This window comes from Sinocyclocheilus anshuiensis, unplaced genomic scaffold, assembly GCF_001515605.1.
Source record: "Sinocyclocheilus anshuiensis isolate Anshui unplaced genomic scaffold, SAMN03320099.WGS_v1.1 scaffold1228, whole genome shotgun sequence".
NCBI classification, from domain to species: domain Eukaryota; kingdom Metazoa; phylum Chordata; class Actinopteri; order Cypriniformes; family Cyprinidae; genus Sinocyclocheilus; species Sinocyclocheilus anshuiensis.
Window position 1 is genome coordinate 68,219 of NW_015547716.1, and position 23,482 is coordinate 91,700.

The window sequence follows — 23,482 nt, forward strand, 5'->3', positions numbered from 1 at the left end:
GATTTTCACAGAATGATTTTGGCAAAATGGCACCCCCCCTATATGTGGCACCCCTATGAACTGCATATACTGCATACCCCGTTTTTGCACCACTGAGTAGCACCAATCAACGAGAGCGATTTTGAACTTAAGAAAGCTGATTGGTCAATAATATGTTGAGGACCAATACATAATCTACAATACATATACATAAACCCGCAATCGCTCTGTCTCGTATGCACACACCGACGCATGCACTGTCACGATCTAATGCACTTGTTAATGCCAGATCTTTAAAAACAAATACCAGAACGCAAAAATCCAATATCTTACATTTTCCAGAACAGGATCCAGTAGGATCTGGCTCAAATTAAGCACTGGTGTACTCTTCAAATGTTTGCAATTACCTCTAAACTCCTCTATGGACTACCACTTTTCTCTAGACTATTTTTGTTAGATGAACATGGTCTTCATTCTTCCCAAGTTCCTAAAAAATACTACAATGTGGTGATATCAGTGCTCGATAGCCTAGTGGACAGGGCACCAAATGCGCTCCTGGCGACCCAAGTTCGATTCCCAGCTTGAGGTTCTTTGCCGATCCTGTTCCTCTTTCTCTCCACCCTGTGCTTCCCTGTCTAATCCACACTGTCCTGGCAAATATAGGTGTTGCAAGGCCAAAAACAAAATTTTAAAAAAGTGTTTGTAAATGTATGCTTGTTGAACTTGAAAATAAAATATATAGTTTTTACTAGTTGAAATCCAGTTTTTGATATCAAGAATTTGAGTTATGCGAGTGATTATACATAATTGTCGATATCAAGAATTCACGTCTTTACTAGGGAAATGTAATTTCTGATAGCAAAAATAGCCATTGTTGCCAGTAAAAATGTAATTCCTGATATCAAGCATTATAATTTATAACCAGTGAAAACTGATGTTGACATCAAAAGTTCATATCCAGAGAATGAATGAAAAGCTAAAAAGGTTTGCCATAGTGTGAAGAGTTGATCTTCAGCGCGGGAAACGGCGGTTCGGGCACATATATTTGAATACATATACATACACTCTTACCTCATTCCTACCCCTGCTGTTTAGCCATCAGAGAGCGGGTGCACACGTAATCTGGATGGCACACGGACCTTTCACACACTCTTTACCTCCTTTACAGTATACACACCCCGGATCAACCACACAGATACCATGTTGTTAGTTTGAAGTTTATTTTTAGTTCGTTTTGTCTTGTGTGTGCGTGGGGAGTAGTCGGACTTCCAATGATGAAACCATTGTTGTTTGTATGTGGGGAATTTTGTTATCTTTTCTGTGGAGAGAAAATATATGAAATGGTAACGATTTATGTCATTAATATTTGTGTTCTATAATGGTTTATTGGTTTTGTGTTTTATAATGTGATTGATGTTTAATGTGAATGTTATGAGTTACAGATGAGATTATAAGAGTAAATGCTTACCTACTAGTGGTACCCTCCAGGTAGGGGGTGGACCTTGGCCTATAAGAAGGGAGGCAAGCTTCACATCGGGAGACTTGTTTAGCAAGTCAGCAAGCGTGCTAGTGCAGTGCCGTGAGCAAAATTGGACATATTGTATATTGTGAGTACTCGTTTGTGCACTTTGTTTATGGTTTATTTTGGTACTTTGCTATTTTTTGGACTGAGCACTTGTGGAAATACCATACTCTTACCACTGGATATTTTTACGGCACACTGTAAATAAAAGTCACCTTTTGTTTACTTCTACAGGTCAAGCCATCATTTATTTTGGTTAATTTTTTTTTTTTTCCCTTTTTCGGACCTAAAACGTCTCGCAGTAGATCTGCAAGGGTCTACTGCATCACGGTTGGTGGCAGCGGTGGGATGGCTACCCGTAAGAAAGCGCCAAAAGGCAAAAGGCCTGGTTTGCGTTCGCAAGCAAAGGATGCTGTTAAGGAGGATGTTGCCTGGGATACGCTGGGGACATCGTCGGAGTAGGAGGCATCAGCTTCCATTGGGCTTCCAAGTGGCCAGAGCGAGCCAGGCCCATCCCGTTCCAGTGAGGGCATGGTGAGCCTCATGAGAGAGTTTCTCAGTGCGCAGCAGCTAAGGGAGGACAGATACCTTCGGGATCTCCGGGGGTTACGAGAATCTATTCGGCAGACAGTCCGGCCTGCACTAGTGACACCAAGTGATACCGGGAGCATGCGGATGGAACTTCCGACTCCTGCGGCACGGAGAGTATCCACAGATAATGCACCAGGTCAACTTACTGATTCACCAAGAGCTTCTACTCAGCGGAGTTGGCCGCCACGGCGAACGGAGATGCCGGTGCCAGTTCTACAGCAGGGGGATGACATCGAGAGCTACCTTCGACGGTTTGAGCGGCTGGCCAGGGCTTGGCGATGGCCGAGAGAGGAGTGGAGTTGTCAGTTGGTGCCACTGTTGACTGGACGGGCGTTGGAGGCATACCTCGCGATGGATGAAGATCAAGCAGACGATTACGACCACTTGAAAGATGCGCTTCTGCAGAAATTCCACATCTCACCAGAGATTTACCGTCACCGATTCCGGGCATCGACAGTGCCAGAAGGGGAGTCTCCGACAGAAACGTATCATCGTCTACGAAATCTCTACCAGCGCTGGGTAAGACCAGATCGGCATACCAAAGAGGAGGTGGGGGAACTTGTGATCTTGGAACAGTTGCTTCAAGTGTTCCCGTTCGATAGCCAAACCTGGGTGAAGGAGCACGAGCCAACATCAGGACTGGAAGCCGCCAAGTTGGCCCAGCAGTACATGAACGCTCATGGAACTGTTCCACGTTCTCAACCCCCTAAAGGTAAAGCACGTTACACCCAACATGCTAGTGGTCATGGGTCTGAACTGAGCCACCAACCCCAAGAGATTACAGCAGGTACACAAGGGCTTAAAATTACAACTGGTCAACGGCTCATTTGTTTTTCATGTCAGCAGCCAGGGCACAAGGCTTCAGTGTGCCCTGTAAGGAAGTCCAAATTGACTGGATTTTGTTATGCCCCTAGAGAGAAAGACAAGGTCACTGACTTTGGTGGGGAGGGACAAACTAGTCAAATGGTTTTGTACATTTCTGTTAACGGATATTCTCTGAAAGCTTTACTGGACACTGGTAGTTCCTTGTCTCTTATTAAGTCTTGTCATGTCTCTAATGTCAACTATGCTTCTACAACGGCAGTACAATGTGTACATGGGGATGTAAAGAGGTATCCCCGGGCAGAAGTGTTAGTTGGTGTGCAGGACCAGGTGTATATGTTAAATGTAGCAGTAGTGGACCATCTGCCTGTTGATATGATATTGGGAAGGGATATGCCTGTGCTGACAGATTTGCTGATTACTGATGTGAATATTGATCATGACGTTAACCTGAGTGTCGAAACTGTTGTTAATCATGACACTGAACAATCTTTTCCTGCTGTGACAAGGGCCCAGGCTAAGGCAGGTCTTCAGCCCTTGCCAGACTTCGACAGTAGTCTGCTACAGGGTGGGACTAAAGGCCCGAGAAAAACACGCCGTCAGCGGCGCCTCAGAAAAAAACTTGGGTACTCCAGTCCCTAAACCTTCCACGGAGGGTCTTGAGCTTAATGGCTGGCAGGTCCCAGAAAACATTAGTGAACTACAACGGGAAGATGGAACCTTGAAACCGTTGTTTGCAAAGGTTGGTTGTACAAGTGATCCTAATGTGGGTAATGAACAGTATGTTTTGCAAAATGTGTTGTATGTGCAAACGGGTGATGGTTTACTTTTAATTGTTCCTCTGTCTTGTCGCCCCCTAGTGTTACATCTGGCACATACAGTTCCATGGGCAGGCCATCTGGCCCAACACAAAACATACACACGCATTAGTTCACGATTCTATTGGCCAACCATGTACACTGATGTCCAAACATACTGCACCACATGTTCCGCGTGTCAAAAGACCAGTACTGTGCGTCAGCATGGTAGAGCACCACTACATCCGCTACCCATCATATCTACCCCCTTTCGACGCATCGCCATGGACATTGTGGGACCACTCGAGAAGAGCAGTGCGGGACACCGATACATCTTAGTCATCTGTGACTACGCGACAAGGTACCCGGAAGCCTTCCCACTTCGCACCATCACTACGCCCAAAGTCATCCACGCTCTCATCCAGCTGTTCTCCAGGGTAGGCATCCCAGAGGAGATCTTAACTGACCAAGGCACTAACTTCACTTCCCGCCTGATGAAACAGCTCCACCAGCAACTGGATATCACTGCGTTGAGAACCAGTCCCTACCACCCGCAGACCGACGGACTGGTGGAGAGATTCAATCAGACACTGAAGAACATGCTGCGGAAGTTCGTCACAGACACAGGACGCGACTGGGACAAGTGGCTCCCCTTCGTCTTGTTTGCCTACCGGGAGGTACCTCAAGCCTCAACCGGTTTCCCCCCTTTGAGCTCCTGTATGGGTGGCAGGTCCAAGGCCCGTTGGACCTGCTGAAGAAGGCCTGGATGGCGCCAGCAGATAAGACAGAGGAGAGGAGCATTGTTAACTTCATTTTGGAAATGAGAAACCGGCTCGAGCGTTACAGAGAAGAAGCTAAAGAAAACCTACAGCAGGCACAAGCGTCACAAAAGAAGTGGTACGATCAACAGGCACGATTCCGTCAACTACAACCGGGGCAAAAGGAGCTGTTACTGTTACTCTCACTTCCCGCCTGATGAAACAGCTCCACCAGCAACTGGATATCACTGCGTTGAGAACCAGTCCCTACCACCCGCAGACCGACGGACTGGTGGAGAGATTCAATCAGACACTGAAGAACATGCTGCGGAAGTTCGTCACAGACACAGGACGCGACTGGGACAAGTGGCTCCCCTTCGTCTTGTTTGTCTACCGGGAGGTACCTCAAGCCTCAACCGGCTTCTCCCCCTTTGAGCTCCTGTATGGGTGGCAGGTCCAAGGCCCGTTGGACCTGCTGAAGAAGGCCTGGATTGCGCCAGCAGATAAGACAGAGGAGAGGAGCATTGTTAACTTCATCTTGGAAATGAGAAACCGGCTCGAGCGTTACAGAGAAGAAGCTAAAGAAAACCTACATCAGGCACAAGCGTCACAAAAGAAGTGGTACGATCAACAGGCACGATTCCGTCAACTACAACCGGGGCAAAAGGTGCTGTTACTGTTACCCACCTCCACGAACAAGCTCCTGGCAAAGTGGCAGGGGCCATACACTGTGGTAAGGAAGATGGGGCCAGTAACCTATGAGATTCACCACCCTGACAAGAGAAAATCGCACCAGACGTACCACGTAAACCTGCTGAAGGAATGGAAGGAAATACCCAACAAGACACCAGAACGGTCGCTAATGTTAAGGAAGGTGGATGATGAGGAAGAGGATGAGCCTGCTCGTGAGGTGAGACCTCAGAGACACCCTGCCACGGTGAACTTGAGCCATCTGAAGGATCCCGTAAGGGTTGAAATGCAAGACCTCCTGGACTGCTTCCCATTACTGTTCCGTCAGAGGCCTGGACGGACAGAACTGGTACAGCACAGCATCTACCTTACAGATATAACCCCTTCACGACAGCGGCCGTATAGAATACCAGAGAGACTACTGAAACCCTTGGAGGAGGAAATTGAAATGATGAAGCAGCTGGGCGTAATCGAACCATCGAACAGCGAATGGAGTAGCCCCCTCGTCATTGTCCCGAAGAAGGATGGATCCCTGCGTGTCTGTGTCGATTTCCATAAGCTTAATGCCCAGTCAAGGTTCGACGCCTACCCGATGCCTAGAATTGATGACTTGCTGGAGCGGATAGGACAGGCCCTTTACATCACCACCTTGGACCTGTGTAAGGGGTACTGGCAGGTGCCCCTTGATCCGAACTCCAAAACATACACCGCATTCAGGACGCCAGTGGGACCGTTCCAGTTTGCGGTCCTACCCTTTGGGCTGCATGGGGCGCCCGCGACCTTCCAGCGACTCATGGATCAAGTTCTCAAGGGCTGCGCAGGGTGGTCGGCTGCATACTTGGACGATGTTGTGATCTACAGCAATACCTGGGCAGACCACTTGGAACATCTGCGACAGACTCTGGAGAAGATTCAAGCAGCGGGCCTATCCTTGAATGTGGCAAAGTGCGAGTGGGCTAGGCAGGAGACCAGCTACCTAGGATACCATCTGGGCAATGGCGAGCTGCAACCTCAGGTATGTAAGGTGGAAGCAATTCAGCGCAGTCCCCGACCTTGGACGAAAAAGGAGGTGAGATCCTTCCTGGGCCTAGTGGGCTGGTACCGCAGATTCATCCCGGACTTTGCTAACATTGCAACACCACTAACCGACTTGCTAACCAAAACTGGGAAGAACCCGGTGGCATGGACTGGTGCCTGTGAGGAAGCGTTCAGCACCCTAAAAGAGAGGATGTGCTCCAGCCCAGTCCTACAAAGCCCCAACTTCGATCAGCGGTTTCTGGTGCAAGTGGATGCTTCAGAGAAGGGAATTGGAGCAGTACTAGCCCAGGGGACTGGGGGAGAGGAGAGGCCAGTCGTGTTCCTGAGTAGGAAGCTGTTGCCTAGAGAAACCAGGTATTCCACGATCGAGAAGGAGTGTCTCGCAATCAAGTGGTCCCTGGAATCCCTCCGATATTACCTCTTGGGGAGAGAGTTCGACCTGGAGACAGACCATCGGGCTTTGACGTGGATTCACACGATGAAAGATCATAACGCCCGCATCCACGCTGTGCCGGCCAAACCAAACGATCGGGCGGCGCCCGCTTATGACGTCACTGCCGCGCCGTGCCGGCGCAATGCGATCATAGACCGACGAAACCATTGTTGTTTGTATGTGGGGAATTTTGTTATCTTTTCTGTGGAGAGAAAAGATATTAAATGGTAACGATTTATGTCATTAATATTTGTGTTCTATAATGGTTTATTGGTTTTGTGTTTTATAATGTGATTGATGTTTAATGTGAAGGTTATGAGTTACAGATGAGATTATAAGACTAAATGCTTACCTACTAGTGTTACCCTCCAGGTAGGGGGTGGACCTTGGCCTATAAGAAGGGAGGCCAGCTTCACATCGGGAGACTTGTTTAGCAAGTCAGCAAGCGTGCTAGTGCAGTGCCGTGAGCAAAATTGGACATATTGTATATTGTGAGTACTCGTTTGTGCACTTTGTTTATGGTTTATTTTGGTACTTTGCTATTTTTTGGACTGAGCACTTGTGGAAATACCATACTCTTACCACTGGATATTTTTACGGCACACTGTAAATAAAAGTCACCTTTTGTTTACTTCTACGGGTCAAGCCATCATTTATTTTGGTTAATTGTTTTTTTTTTCCCTTTTTTGGACCTAAAACGTCTCGCAGTAGATCTGCAAGGGTCTACTGCATCACACATAGTTTTAGTATATTTAACTGCAGTTAGTGGTACAAAAGTTTGGGACTGGCTTGAACATGTTGGACGTGTTAAACTACTAATGGCAAGATCATACTAATGGTGAGACATATTTTTAAACCGTTGGAGTATTTTAAACTCTGTGAAGTAGCTGAAAATGAAGACATTAAATCACTTCCCGTTCTCAAGTATCAGGATATTGCACACTTCAAACAGGTTTATTGAGAAACACAGTATGCTAGTGAACAAATGGAGACTTGACTAGACTGGGGAAGCATGCACCACTTCACGCAGATAAGTATCACAGGTGAGTATTGTGAAGGACATTTAATTCGTGATTTGAGAGATGCTGATTAGTGGATGACTGGCATGGGAAAATGAGGAGACTTTGACTGGAGAACACAGAACGGAAACCACAGACAAATAAACACGGAAAGTTGCTGGAGAATAAAGGTAAGCTTACAAGCTAGGTAATATATTAAGGTGAGTAGCAGATAAGGGCTGCATTCCACAACACTTTTAGACACACACTCGCAAACTTCCCTAAGCACTTCCCCTCAGGGGAATCCCCGCTGCCATTTTGAAGTGCGTTCCACTTCGTGAAGTGGACGAGGGAAGTTTATATGGACAGACCCTCGACCCCTCGATTTTGACCGAGGGAGCGAGTCTGCTTCATATGCACACTTCAGGCCGCTCCATAGACCACAATGCAACACGATTGTGACGTCATCGCAGATCACGTTTAATTTATCCCCACCCCAAACAACTCTATAATATATAAATGATTTTTTAAACATTTATAACAGACCAAACATACCTATATACATATAGAATGCTGCACCAAACAAATTCATAAGGGAAAAAATGTAAACAATAAACCAACCATAGCTGATTCTAAGGGATCAAGGGCTTAGGTTGTTCCAGTTCAGCCCGTTCCAAGGGTTCTGCCAGAAGTGGGCACTCATGCAATGTAATCAATGACATGCATCCGAGTAAACGAGACGGAGGGAAGTTTGCGAGTGAAGGGCATAAAAAACCGGACTGGAACGCAACCAAGGAGTCTTCTTTCCTAGTCAGAAGCCAGACATCAACTGGTTGGCGGTGCATGCTTTTATTTTGTACCTGGTTGATTCACTCGTGATGAGATCCCTGACAGGTGTGGGTGATTAGAAGACAGGTGACTGGGATCTGTGAATGAGTGTAGCGGGAGAGCCTGGCGAATCCGTGAGAGCGAGGTGATTGTGCAATTTATATTATATGGAGTAGTCTAAAGCCCGGGATACACTGCATGATTTTAGCAATCCTATAAGATCATTACTTTATCACACTGTGCGACATGGATCGTTTAAACTTGGGTACGACAAGCATGTAGACTGTACGATGATGACACCTATTGAATCGTAGGCTGCGACACACGTTAGCGCAACGTCATCCGCATGCGCTAGTGGTAAACAAATACCGGTACATCAAGATGGATCGCGCTTTGGCAGTTGTGCTTTTCATGTGCGCTGAAACAAAGAAGAGGCGCCGGCGGAAGAGGGCAATATGGACCCGCTCATGGCTCGGGAAAAGAGGACAACTTGGGATGCCAGTTTTGCACAGGGAGCTTGGCAGCTGCAGTTCCTCCGCGATCTCCTTCCATGCTATGTCCTTTTTGGTGCGGTCATGATAGCAGCTAGAGGACACATCGTACAAACATGCCCTCTGCTGCCACAACTCAACAAGAATTTGTTCTTTATGGGTATCCCACATACCAGTATACCTTCTACTTTTTTTTGCCTCCATGGCATTTAAATTTTAGCGCCGCTGGTCGCGTGGATCAATATGTAATTTCATGTTGCAATTTCATTGGCTGCTGAGTAGACGCAGGTCGTTGCAGCAAACACACTGTGCGTTGATCATGCTGAATTTCTGACACTGTCAGAAAACTATCGTAGGCTATCTTTGGTCGCAAGACCGGGAAAACGCCCGTCTTTGAACCTCTCTCACTGTACGACATAGGACCACCGATTAAGAGCCACGATCACAGAAATCGCCACGATTGCAATGTTTCGTCTGGGACATCCAAAAATCGTGCAGTGTATCACGGGCTTAATACGCAGATGAATCTTAAGTCCTATCCGCACGGGATTAGTATTATCTGGGGACTTTGTGTGATTTTGAAATTAGCCCCCACATCTGATTTTCGTGTGATGCATTCGCACGAGATAAGCGAAGCCTTTTATGATTTTACTCGAATTTACTGACTTATCTCCCGGATACGATGTCAAGGTTTTGAGAGTCCCATTCTATGGTCCGGTTAGATGGATAAAAAAAAATTAAAAAAAAATAATATAGTTTCGTGCCCTGTCATTTATATCTCGCCAGGTTAAAATAATATCTCAAACTTTATGCTTGATTTATTTTTAACACATTAACCTCAAAACCTTTTCAGCTTTCTCTTTCTGCAAATTGTATGGGGTAGCGATATAACAGCACCCAAAATACAATCAAACACTTCAACGCAGCTCCATTCTTTTGCGAAAGATGGATAAAAAGGTGCACAGGAAACAAAAACCTCGAACAATGATATACGACCCGCCAAATGCTGGCCAAATCACAGAGATGCCGATTCGCACGGGACTAATATTATCATAGGAACTTGGTGTTCGGCGAAATATGGTAGGTCATTTGCGTGGCAATTTTTACTTTCCAAATTACAGACATGGCCAATTCGCACGGGATTAAGATCACAGACAACCTCCGCAATTATTACAAATGACTGCTGGTCACCAGGTAATACTGACCCCGTGCGAATAGGGCTTTACTTGTAGTAAACAGAAACACCCTTAATTCAATAGGTTATGAGTTGCTTAATAGCCTATAATATGTACAAGAAGAAAGTTAAAACATATATATTGCAAGACATAACCTAAAGATAAGGGGTTTTACCGTTTTACTCCTAAAAACACAGGATTTATGAACAGTAGCCAAACTTGAGGTGTCACTCAAGGTGTACACACACCATGAGCAAATATATAATTTATTAGGATAATACTGACATGTCAAAAACTGATATGTAACATGAGGCATAACAAGTGGTAGAGGGATATGACAAGCAGGCATCAGACATTGGCAACAGAACCTTGCTGGACGTAGATGCTCTGCCTCCTTACGTTGGGCTGCATTCTGTCTGCTCTCAGGATCGGGTAGACGTGACAAGCTACGAGGAGGCCCAGCTTCCTCAACCGTCTCGCCTTTCACAGGCTCCTGTTCAAGATGCTCACTCAGAGATAAATTAACGGTTGTCCAATCCAAGGATTGCTTCATGGTAAAAGACCTGCAGGATGCGTATTTTCATGTTTTGATTTTTCCTTGCTACAGACCGATTCTAAGGTTTGCCTTTGAAGGGCAGGCATACCAGTACAAGGGCCTCTCCTTTGGGCTGTCCCTGTCTCCTTGCTTCTTTACCAGAGTCGCAGAGGCTGCCCTTGTACCATTTGCATCCTTAACTACCTCGATGACTGGCTAATTCTAGCCCACTCTCAAGAGTTTTTGTTCGCACACAGGGACATGGTCACAGAACATCTAGCCTGATTAGGACTGGGAGAAGAGCAAGCTCTCCCAAGTGCAGATCATCTGTTTTCTCAGTGTGGAGTTGGACTCGGTCGCAATGACAGCACGTCTTTCAGAAGACTGTGCTCGTTCAGTGCTGAACTGCAGTAACGCTGCTCAGGTTGATGAATATGAGACTGCTTCAGCACTTGCTTCATGCCCAAGTCCCAAGATGGGTATGGCACCACGGCACACATCGTGTGGCCCTCACACTGATGTGTTGTTGCACATTCAGCACTTTTATAGATCTTTCATTGCTACAGGCAGGTGTGCTCTTAGAACAAGTGTCCAGATGTGTTGTTCTTAAAACAGATGCATCAAAGACAGGCTGGGGTGCCGTGTGCAACAGGCGTGCAGCTTCAGGGTCCTGGACGGGCCCTCAAATGCATTGGCACATCAACTGCCTCTAAACTGTTTGCAGTGCTGTTAGCCTTGAGGAGGTTTCAGCCTTTGATCCAGTGGAAGCACATGTTGGTCCAGACTTATAACACAGGAACAGTGGCATTTATTAACCACCAGGTGGCTCACTCCACTAGGGCTGTCGCAGCCTCTTCAGCTTTAGTAAACATTTTCTCATTAACAGACATTTGCAGAGCTGCGATTATTCTTGTATTTTTTTCTCACCTCTTTGAGGATTGCCGTGCTAGATCAAGACTCCACACCAGATAGATACATATACCAGCATGTCATGTACTGAAAGCCATAAAGAGTCAGATCTTTTTGTTTATGGCAGTGACTGATGGATAATTATTTAATTTATTATATACTAATTATATATTATAGGACTAAACCATTATTCCAAAATAAACAATTAAATAAATAAACCAGGATTATGATTAATGCCGCCATGATTCTACTGCATTCTATGTAGATCTACTTTTGTTGCATCACATGTTTCTATCCATGTGTTTAAGTCATGAGACTTTATATTGTACAGTTTATATTAAACTTTTGATGTACTTAATTATACTTTATTTATCTTATTTATGTTTTTTTGTTTACATGTTTTCTTGTTGAGGACCTATATAAATTATAACTGATATAAATTAATTAATACACCTCAGGGGTCCTCTTGATTTTTCCCTCAACAAATTCCAAATGATAAACCTGTCATTTTAGTTCCCCGTGGGTTGATCAATCAAGGAATGACCTGCTACCTGAATGTGGTTCTGCAGACGCTTTTCATGACGGACAGATTTAGAGATCATGTGCTGAGGTGGGAAACATAGTTAATGATTTTTAATTCAGTGAATATCATATTCTTGTGTCCACTGTAACTAATATATTCCATTGATTATCAAACTTTGTGTTTAGATTGAGAAATGAAGTCACTGGTCAAACCCCAGAAGAAAAGCTCTTACAGGCTCTGGCTGATTTATTCTGGAGATTACAGCATGAACGATCACACAACGTTTCCACAACAGAGGTCACAAACGCTCTAAACATCATGAATGGTTAGTCAAGCCAAAGCTTTGTTTTTGCACCTTTTGTAATTTACATTTATAGAAAAAATTATTAGCGATTTAACTATTGAATTACATAATTACACAATAAAAAGAATGCATAGCCTCTAATTGAAGTTGATACCACATTTCCACACATTTTCATTTTTTTTTTTTATTGTGAATGAATATAGTCATCTTTAGAAACACAAGCTGTTGTTGATGTTTCAGAGATTCACTCAGCCCTCTGTTTTTTAGAACTGGGTCTGGATTCTAGAGCTAGTGGTTATTGGAAAGAGAGAAAGAGAGAGTGTGTGATTAACTGCAGCAGCATCTCTACTGATAGGTTTAACTACTTCACTAGTGAGAAGTGTAATGTAGCTTTTCTCACATGAATAAATATTCCTCTACACCACATCAGTTCAAGTAGGGGGCTGAGCTGTTTAGAATAGTGTGTTGTAGATATTTGTGTAACTATTCTCTGATCTTGAAGCTGTTGCTTGAAGGCTGTCATCATCTTCTATTCACTAATATGATACTTCTATTTCATAGTAATTGTTTTGCTTTTCATTAGTTCATGAGCAGCAGGATGCAGCAGAATATCTGCAGATGATATTAAACAAAGTTCCTGAGCCAGAGGTAATTTCAGACTCTTTATTTAGGAACTGTATAAATCTAGATTGTCAAAATATTCATCTCTTTAATACTAGGTTTTCAGAGGAATCAAGGAGACATCTACAACATGTTCTAACTGCGAACATGCCTATGAAGAGGACACAGATTTTTTATCCATACCTCTGTCTATTAATGAGAATGGAAATTGTGATGTGGTAAGAGAAACTGAATTTTAATTCAATTATTACCAGTGGAAAGAATAAAACTAATAGAGCCTATACAAGATAAACAATGATGGGTCAAGAATCTGTCATGTGTTATGAAAGATGTTTATAAAATGTTTATTTAACTAAATGATAAACACTGAAACTGTATTTCACATTTTTCAATTCTATTTAAGCAATATGCTTGGGAGGAGAATTTAGGAGTCCATGTCATGAGTGGAGATGATCAGCTGTACTGTGTTAAATGTAGATCAATGAGAGACATGGAAACGGCAAGTATTATTTGCTTTTATAAACTAATATCTATTGATAAAATGACCAAACAATTGTCTAGGAAGGGATTTGATTGTTTTGAGAGTGGAAACAATATGAGCTACACTCGTCACAGTCGATTTTCAAATTTCAGGTATAAATCTATTAAAGGGGTGGTTTATTGCGATTTCACTTTTTTAATGTTAGTGTGTAATGTTGCTGTTTGAGCATAAACAATATCTGCAAAGTTATGACGCTGAAAGTTCAATGCAAATGGAAATATCGTCTTTTAAATTATAGCAGTTTAATGCCTACAAAAATGGTTCGTAGGAAATATAACGAGCTACTTCCTGGGTTTGTGACGTCACAACCCTGGAATTTACATAAACCCCGCCCCTGGGAACAAGCAACAAAGGGGGCGGAGCCATGTTGCACTGCTTTAGAATAGAGGAAGATTTGTTGCCATGCCGTCAAAACTAGGGGTGCATACATGAAAAAATCTATTCATATATGAATCGCGATTCTGTCTTCTAACGATTCTAATGGATTCACAAGTTTCAAAATCATTGTTCAAAAGCAGCGGTTCTTAATACTGCTCCTCGCATTCCCTGCTCTGCACACGCTCTGCATCTCTCTCTCTCTCAATCTGTCATTCAGATCATCAGCTCAGCTCTAACAATGAACTGTTCCATTTACACACATATTTTCACATAGCTATGAGAAGTGTTAAACATGGGCGCGTGTGCGGTTGCCGTATTGTATTAAAGCTTTAATCAGGATAAAACCATATTAAAAGCTAACATAAGCAGTAGCATTTACAAATAACAGCGTATCTAAAAGTATGAGACAACAACAAACAAAAAACGTACCATTAAGAGCCATGTGCCTGCACAGGTTCTGCGCGATCCTCTTCACTAATATTTCAACGCCATTGTTTACAATACAACCGGAGCACATGCCACTGAGGCCGTTTAGCCAATCACAACACACTGGACTAGCTAACCAATCAGAGCCCATCGCCTATTTCTGAGGGAGGGGCTTCAGAAAACCACGAACTCATCAGAGCGTTTATCAGAGAAGGGAAGGAGCAGTATAGAATAAATGTACATTATGTGAAAAATAACACGTTTTTTTTTTTTTAAACGAAGCATTAACACGTTAGACTGCACCCCATAAACACAATCAAGCCTAGAAAAAAAAAAACAGTCAACCACCCCTTTAAACAAACATTAGGCACTTCAGACACCTTTTTTTAAACATTACCTTCGTTTTTCTTTTAAAGAAATGCCTCTCTGAACCAGTATGTAATGGGAGAAGGATGAAATCATGAAAAGGTGGATTAGAACCCCTTCACATGAAAAGTTGAATCCGCTATCCTTACTCTCCACACCACTCGACCTCTGATCAGAGCAGTTTATTTTGTCATTTTGTCTGGCTCAGGTTATTTGAACTTAGTGTAAATAGACACATAATTTTTATTTGTTATAAATGCAAATTATAGATGGGTCATGTGGTGCTTGAACATGGTGTTTTTGGGAAGTTACAAAAAAAAAAAGAGTTTGTAAATTATTAGAGCAGAACAAAAATGTGTATATGTGGCAGTAAGATTCATAATAATGCAAGGTTATGTAATTTGTGCTTTAGAATGACTGCTTTTATTTTCCCATCAGATAAATTACATTAAAAAGTGGCCAGATATTTTGACTCTTCAGCTGAAGAGATTTGAGATGAAGTACATCCGAAATGAGATTTACTACCAGAAAAATGAATGCAGAGTTGAGATTCCTTTACATAATCAGGTACAAAATAAAAAATAAATGATTATATGTACACAAGTTTCCTGCAGCATATATTATATGTATATGCTGGCTGCCATCTACAGTATTGTCAGTAAGTGAGTGGTGTCTGATGATGAAATGGCAACAACATTTTGCAAAAAAATATATATATTTTGCATGACTATATGATTATTGCACATACACGACTAACTGCTACTTTGTGACATTGTACTGTAACCATATACTATTGAAGAATAGCTAATTAATTAACAGATTAGGTAATGCTATAAAGTTTTGTCACAGTAACGTATCATTTATGCCAAAAGCAACCTTTTTCTTGCTTTAAAAACATTATTTTTTTTTTAACAACTTTAATAAATAATTGAATACTCTGTTCCACCATCCTCTCTATTGTTGTTTAGTGTGTGTGTTTTCTGGCTATGACAGTTTACTTCCAGTTGCCATTGCTGTACCATAATCAGCTGTTGCTTAAAGTCCCTAGTAAATCATTCTCCAGAGCCTTCACTCTCTGTGTTTCAATAAGCTTCTGTCATCCACTGAAATCGCTACCTTCAAGAAACATCTGAAGACACACATCTCTCAGCACTTGAACTACAATTAAACACTCTAAAAAATGCTGGGTTAAAAACAACCCATTTTGGGTCATTTTGCATTCCAGGGCTGTGTCAAATATGGACAAACTCAGCAGTGGGTTGTTTTGATCTATCTGGCTGAGTTACATCTTTGACCCAGCAGACTGGGCAGTTTTATTTAACTAAACTATTGTTTAAAAATTACTATATTGCTGGCTTAAAATGAACGCAAAATTGGTTGGAAATTAAAATCACACACAAAACCCCTGGACAAAACTACCAGATATAAGATATAATATATACCGTATATTTCATAGAAATAAAAGTATATTTGAATGAACAATAAAACAGCATATAAAACATATTCATTCAATTTCTTTCCAGAAATATAATAAACATGAATAAATCACATTAATAGCTTTGATTTTAACATTAATATTAAATAAGTTTAACAAAGTGGCACAAGAACACAGAGACATGCAAATGTACATATGATGCTCCTCATTTGTAAGTAATTTTGCATAAAACCATATGATAAATGAAGAAATGTAAATATAATATGAAGCATGTTTGCTTCATAAGCATCATAAACCACAAGATTAACACAGAAGGTAATGCAGATGATAAACACAATGTGCTCTTTTCTCAACAGTTCAAACAGGGATCAAAGAATGAATCTTCCCCAGAGTATGAGCTGTATGCCATCATTGATCACTACGGCTCATTCACTGGTGGTCATTACGTCACACTCAATAAAGATCTGAGTGGAAACTGGTATCATTTTAATGATCACATAGTCACACAGGTGAGTTTTGGTCACCTTCACTGGGGCTTGAGCAGATCACACAAAAACTATTGGTTAAAAAAATATATATATTTCAGACCATTTTGGCAAGATTTACTAATTAAGCAAGTCCTTTTTCCTCATAGATTCGTAATACAGACTATCAATATATCAGGTACTGGTAATAATCTTACATTTATAAATCACAAAACATGCCTTTAACTTAAAGATGGTTAATTTGAAGGCTTTGATTTTAAATAGAATAAATCATTGTGCAGATTAATACATACATACAAGTGTCCTCCACTCTAAAAATGAGTCTGTCACAGATGATTAAAGAAAATGTTTTTGCTGAATCTCAGACAGTAAATGCTGTATGTTTGGGCTTATAGTATATATAATGTATATGTGAAGTACTTTTACAATTTTCATGAATTGTTTCTAATTCACAGCTCTAATTCTGCACATTTGTTAATGTACATAAAAGGTGAGTATTATTTTATTTCATCCTGCACTCAAACTTGCAACCTCTATATAATGAATGTTTACAAGTCAATCAGTTCACTTGACTTAACAATGCTTTCTGGAAATATAATAGCAATACTGAACTTTAATAATTAATTTGTGTATGTTTTTATTTTTATAATAGTATTGCTCACTCATATGCATAAAGTAAATGTTAATGATGTAAGTGTAATAGAAAAGCAAGTGATGTGAAAGTAGTTGTGCTGTGTTTGTGTCTTTGTAGTGTCAGAAATGTTCAAACTGAGACTGAAGGACGAGTTTCAGTATCTGAATGATGTCTTCATTGAACCACACATCACAGAGAAACCTGATTCTCACATCAGTGATAAGAGACCGATCATGCGCAACAACATGTTTGAAGGCCAGAATATCAGGACAGTTTTGCTGAAGGGAGATGCAGGAACTGGAAAAACTGTGACTGTGCAGAAGTTCATCCTGGACTGGGCTGAAGATAAATCAAACACTCATATCGATTATATATTTCTGATCCCTTTTCAGAAGCTGAACATTATCAGAGAGACGGTGAAGGAGTGTAGCTTCATGCAGCTTCTGCAGCAATGCTTTGAAAACACTGAACATCTGACACTTCATGACTCTGACAAGATCATGCTGATATTTGATGGACTCAATGAATTTAAACTCCAGAACACAAAGATTACTGATATAAACAAACCAGCCTCAGTCTCTGATCTACTGACAAACCTGATCAAGGGAAATCTGCTTCCAAACGCTCAGATCTGGATCACCAGCAGACCAGCAGCAGCCAATCAGATTCCTGCTCGATTTATTGATCGTGTGACAGAGATCCAGGGCTTTGATGACCAGCAGAAGCAGGAATATTTCAGAAAGAGCATCAGTGATCAGAGAATGAGTGATAAAGTCATCAGTCACATCCAGAAATCTCCACGCGTCAGCAGCATGTGTTATTTACCAGATTACTGCAGAATCATCGCAGAGATTCCAGAGAAGATGTTCAGTACAGGCCGAGATGATTTCCCCAAGACTCTCACTCAGATGTACAGCAGACTCCTGTTAGCTCAGATTAAACTGATTCGAGAGAGAAAAGAGACCATCATAGCTCTGGGGAGAATAGCGTTTGAGCTGCTGGTGAACAGAAACTCTCTCTTCTGTTATGAAGACTTCAAGAAATGTGGCATTAGAGATGAAAGTGATCTGATACGCTCATCAATCATAAAGAAGATTGAAGACAAAAGCAAGCGTACATCATTCTGTTTCGTGAATCACAGAACACAGGAGTTTCTGGCAGCTTTATATGTGACTGAAGTCATTAATGTGAATAATCCACACCAGCTCAGACATCTGTCCAGTCTGAAACTTGAATTTGGAAAGGAGAACTTCACAGACTACTATGTACTCGAGAACATCATGAAAAACACTTTAGAAAGACAGATGGATCTCTTCTTCTGCTTTTTACTGGGTTTGACGCTGAAATCCAGTCAGAGAGCTTTAAAAGACCTCCTGAAACAGAGAGAAAGCAGCTCTTCATCCAGTCAACTCACAGTTCAACACATCAAAACACTGATCGTGAATTCCTCTCCAGATGCAGACAAATGCAGTCTCCTGTTTGACGCTTTGAAAGAGCTGGATGAACGATATTTAATCCAGGAAATAAAAACACAGCTGAAATCTGGACTGAGACTCTCTCCTGATCAGTTTTCAGCTCTGGTGTTTGTGTTGCTGAACTCAGAAGAGCAGCTGGATGAGATTAAATCTCAACGATCAGAGGAACAAGATCTGATAGTTCGACCAGTCATCAAATCATCTGGAGAACATGAGTGAGTAACTAAATATGAGTTTTGTAATGCATGAAAATAATAATTTTCCTTTCATGTTTACATTGGAAATTGATCGATTATATAGGCCTACTGTAGCCTAGCAGTAACATTTTTAATGTTTTGTTTACATGTTGCTATAATTTGCTGCTTCAGTGTCAGTGATAGTGACACCTTCTTTTGTAGTATGGGCAGGGCAGGACTTACGGGGCCGGGGTCCCCTGGGTTTCAGGTTATGTTTGGGCCCCATACCTATACTACAAATGCCCTCAACTAGAACATTATTATGGAGTAACACAAAATACACAAACATTTAAATATGCTTTCAGGTTCATATACTGTATACAATTAATAGGCAACATGTCTAGCCTAGTCAGTTTAGATGTAATATTAAATTGTCACTATAATACAATAAACAGGATGTGAGTCAGTTGAGAGATCAAAACCCTGAAATAACACTGAGCAGAAAAAAACAAAGAGATGTATTATTATGAAAAGTTATTGTCATATCTGTGTCATTTTATGTCAGATTCTTAAATTTAATAAATTCAATCTGAATAAAAAAACATGTTGGCTATTAACAATCAAATGAAATCACTATAAACAAAATCCATAGATGGATTTTGCATAGGTTATGTTAAGTTTAAATACAACATTTTAATCTAGAAATATTAAATGATTGCAAAAATGAAATGAGCTGCTTTTTAAAATATGAAACTACAACTGCCAGTAGGTGGCAGCAAGTGACTGTCTTAATGAGTGAGTTGGATCCTTAAATCAACCGATTTGTTTAAAATGCTAATTCATTTAACTTAGCAAACGACTGTACTTATAGCCTGTTTGAACCATTTACTGGTCCGTGTAATGCTGAGAAACAAAACACTGTGTTGCTTGGACACGAATTGATGGGGCAAAACAGAATTTTGGGTCTGAAAGTTACTCAGTAACTTGTTGTTTATTGTACATTTGCGATCGTGCAGATATTCGGAAAAACAGGACTCTAGTTTGTGTGACAGGCTAACTCCTATATCGTAGGCATTCACTCATTAAATGCACACTGTAAAAAATGATATGATGAAAAAGCCATGACAACTTATGTTTTTAAGTTACTTTAATTCATAAAAATAATTTAAGCAATTTCAACTTTTTTTTTCAGTCAAGAGCAGTGAGTGATTTTGTCTTTTGTTGTTAACAATAATCAACAATAACCAATAATTAATTAACATTGTTAACATTAACATTTGGTATGAAAGTGACAGCAGCTTTTAGTATACCTGCTGTCTGTCTGTATGTCTGTGTTAAAGAACAAAAGAAAAAAATCACTCTGCTCAAATCTGCTCTTGACTAAATAACTTCTTCATATTTAATATGGATTAATATGTAAATATAATCTATATCTGTGACTTTATACATCATAGTATTTTGTTCCTGAATAGTAGCAGCTACTGTTAGTTTTAGGCTAGCCTACCTGAAAAAGTTAAAACACAGTTTGTTTCATTTGTAGCCTATCCTTGTACTATTGCATTGCTAGTAACTTGTTCATTTATTACAGACCGTTTAATTGTCTTTATGTAACATTATTTATTAAAATGCAAGGTTACTTGAGTCAGAAACAATGGAAACAATAACTTTCTCTTGAGGTGTTTGCGATGCGGCTTCATGTGTGCGGCGCTTTGGATGTGACCGTGAGCGCCCAGAAAACTAGTTTGGAGCGTGCCAGTACCGAATGGTTTAAAAAGACTTAAAAAGATGTGCAAATTATAAACTTTTGTGATGATGCAACACTGACCCAATTCGGAAAGTGACAGTGCTGTCAGCTGAGCTAAAGTCTTGTATGGGAGTCTGCAGCAGCTCTCTTAGTGCAGACGAGATGCGCTGATGTGAGGCGATTTTGAGAGAGTGTGAGCGAGAAGACACGGTACAGCTGAACCACTCACGCTATTTTCAAAATACTGACTTAATCTGATATTCTGTCTGAATTTTTTTTAACTCATCTAACCTACATTGTATATTAAATACACGTTTGCAGGAATTTTCCAAACGCGCGAAACCTGCGGTAATGAGTAAAACCAAAATTCAGGACGTGATTAAACATATATTCTATTATATAGAGATTTGTAAAATAAATTTCCATGACTTTTCCAAAGCTTTCTGGACTTCTCATGACCGTACGAACCCTGTAAATGGCTATTTTTATTTTTTTTTAATTGTTTTCATGACATTTCTGCTCCACTTTGCGTGGAGGTAGTGAGACGGGACAAAGTCCCTGTAAGATATTAGGCTATTCTATAGTCTTTGGACGGGAGAGAGCGCTCAAAACTCTTCAGATTAATTTAGTGGAACATTAATATAATATAGAATCATCCTCTGTAAAGAAGTGAGGTGTGAACATGTGAGAATTTATCATTATCTTTCTAAATGTGCGCTCTTTTGGGCTAAAGGCTTAATTGAACCGTTTAAAGTAGCCATGTGATCACAAATTAATCGGCGATTCGGTGCAGCGCAGACGTGACTTAATACATGTGTCCTTTTTCTATGTGAAAAAAAATCATAAATTCCAGTTTATGCTGTTTGATTATGGCTTCGAAGGTCGTAGTTGGAAGCTGTTAGCCCCGGCTGGCCTGTGTGCACAGTTGAAATGCGGCTAATAATTTCTGCCTGGCACATAACTGAACAAATGTAAACGGGTTAAGGCGGGGCCCCCTACAAGGCAAGGCCCCTGGGCTGGAGCCCATTCAAGCCCAATGGTAAGTCCGGCCATGAGAATGGGTAATAAAACAGATCAGCTTATATGAACCAACACTTCTTTATTGGACAATAGCTCTTCTTCCTAGATCCTTCTCCTGAGCCCACAGAACCCCAGGGCTCCCCCACCCATCATATAAGTCATTATAGCAACATTATCTGCCAACTGAACTATACAGATTATCCCACATTTGCCCTTTATAGAATAGAGAGACAAAAAAAAAAACATCAATAATGTGGTTCTTTAAGCAGATAAAAGTCCAGTTTTTTAGTTTTTAAAATTGGTCTCCCAGATTTGTGGTCTAATTTACTAAACAGGGCAAATTAGCGTGAGAGCGCTATATTCCCATAAAAGAGCCATTGGGAGTGGAAATTTCTGTCGGCGATTCTACTGAAAATGAGCAAATTAAAGAACACAGACACAGCAACTTATTTTCATAATGACCAACGCATGGCATAAAGCAGCACAAATTAGATTGAGAACAAGCTGAGCTGATGATAGTCATGTGATTGTAATCTACTAACAACACAGGTGCAAATTGGGTTAAAACATGCTTTTTTAGTGGTAAATAATGGTGCAAATAACAGTAAATTGACGACTGCAAACCTTAGTAAATTGTGTTTCTTAAAGGGAAACCACTACAATTGCACATCAGCCACAAAAATAACTATGTTCACGCCTTTTCATCGCTAATGTCTTTAGTAAACCCTGACAGTAGTTTTTTAATGCCAAAAGAGGGTTTACACTGACACAAGCTTTAGTAAATCTGGCCCTTAGTCCTGTACACCTTTTCTTGTTTAAAAGCACAGGGTTTTTGGGGTGTCAGTAGCCGCGTTTCCACTGTTGGGCCAAAAGCGTGCATGCTAGTGTGTGTCAGGGCCAGTCGAGCTTCCATTGTCACTTCCGAGGCTTGATCAAGCCTCGTCAGGGTTTACTTGGGGTCAACGGCCAGGGTTTTTGGCTCACCGAATACCTTGGTCCAAACAGGCCAACTGGGACTTGAGGAGTGATCATGAATAAAGGTGGAGTTTATCAGTCAGAGAGTGTCTGAAATAACATCTTGGTTATGTACATAACCCTCGTTCCCTGATGGAGGGATGGAGACGTTATGTCATGATGACATTAGGGGTCTTACTTGGGAGCCCCAATCATCTCTAAGTTTTATGGAAATGGCCAATGGGAATTAGAGAGTGGATTTTGCATGCTAAGCCACTCCCCGTGTGTACGGGTATATAAGATGGCAGCATGCCTCCACTCATTCAGGTTTGTGCTGAGGAGCCGAGACCATGTCCCAGCATTCAGAGAGTGGTTCAGGGTTGTGGCATGGAGACATAACGTTATGTCGTGACGTCATTAGGGGTCCCTGTGGGAAGCGCCACAACCACTGAACACTGTTACAACTTGTGGAGTTGCAAATGTTGACAAGCCGTGGCATGTCAAGGCAAATGCAAACACGTAAGTCGTAACCTCCCCAATGCCCCAGAGCGAGTTCACTGACCTTGGTGCAGAGAGGCGACAATGGTGAGGATTCCGCTTCATGAAAAGGCCAGGCTGCTGTTCCATCTGCAAAATTTTATTTAACAGAAGGAATTTTCACTTCTAAAAAAAATAAGACTGTTTCAGATCTTTTTTTTCAGCTAGGCTAGATAAACATTGGGAAGTGTGCCTAGGTCCAAGGGAGAAGGCTGTTATGGAGACCACATCCTGTCAATAGGGAGGTAACGTGTGGAGATGCTAATATGGACTGACCAAAGGGGGGGAGGGGGGGGG

The 23,482-nt window shown here is 41.5% G+C and overlaps 2 protein-coding genes across 2 annotated transcripts in view; one reads left to right on the top strand and one right to left on the bottom strand.

The window, feature by feature from the left end:
• Window positions 1–12,407: 12,407 nt before the first annotated feature.
• Window positions 12,408–23,482, top strand: part of LOC107704181 (NACHT, LRR and PYD domains-containing protein 12-like) — a 29,812-nt gene continuing 18,737 nt past the window's right edge. Inside the window, exons 1-9 of the mRNA XM_016507069.1 lie at window positions 12,408–12,414; window positions 12,977–13,041; window positions 13,113–13,232; window positions 13,418–13,513; window positions 15,164–15,292; window positions 16,517–16,669; window positions 16,795–16,823; window positions 17,101–17,135; window positions 17,397–18,969. Coding sequence (XP_016362555.1) covers window positions 12,408–12,414; window positions 12,977–13,041; window positions 13,113–13,232; window positions 13,418–13,513; window positions 15,164–15,292; window positions 16,517–16,669; window positions 16,795–16,823; window positions 17,101–17,135; window positions 17,397–18,969 — 2,207 coding nt within the window. The remainder of the gene's footprint in view (window positions 12,415–12,976; window positions 13,042–13,112; window positions 13,233–13,417; window positions 13,514–15,163; window positions 15,293–16,516; window positions 16,670–16,794; window positions 16,824–17,100; window positions 17,136–17,396; window positions 18,970–23,482) is intronic.
• Window positions 21,942–23,482, bottom strand: part of LOC107704196 (probable E3 ubiquitin-protein ligase ARI7) — a 25,452-nt gene continuing 23,911 nt past the window's right edge. The window contains exon 6 of the mRNA XM_016507083.1: window positions 21,942–21,953. The gene's annotated coding sequence lies outside the window, so the exon portion shown is untranslated. The remainder of the gene's footprint in view (window positions 21,954–23,482) is intronic.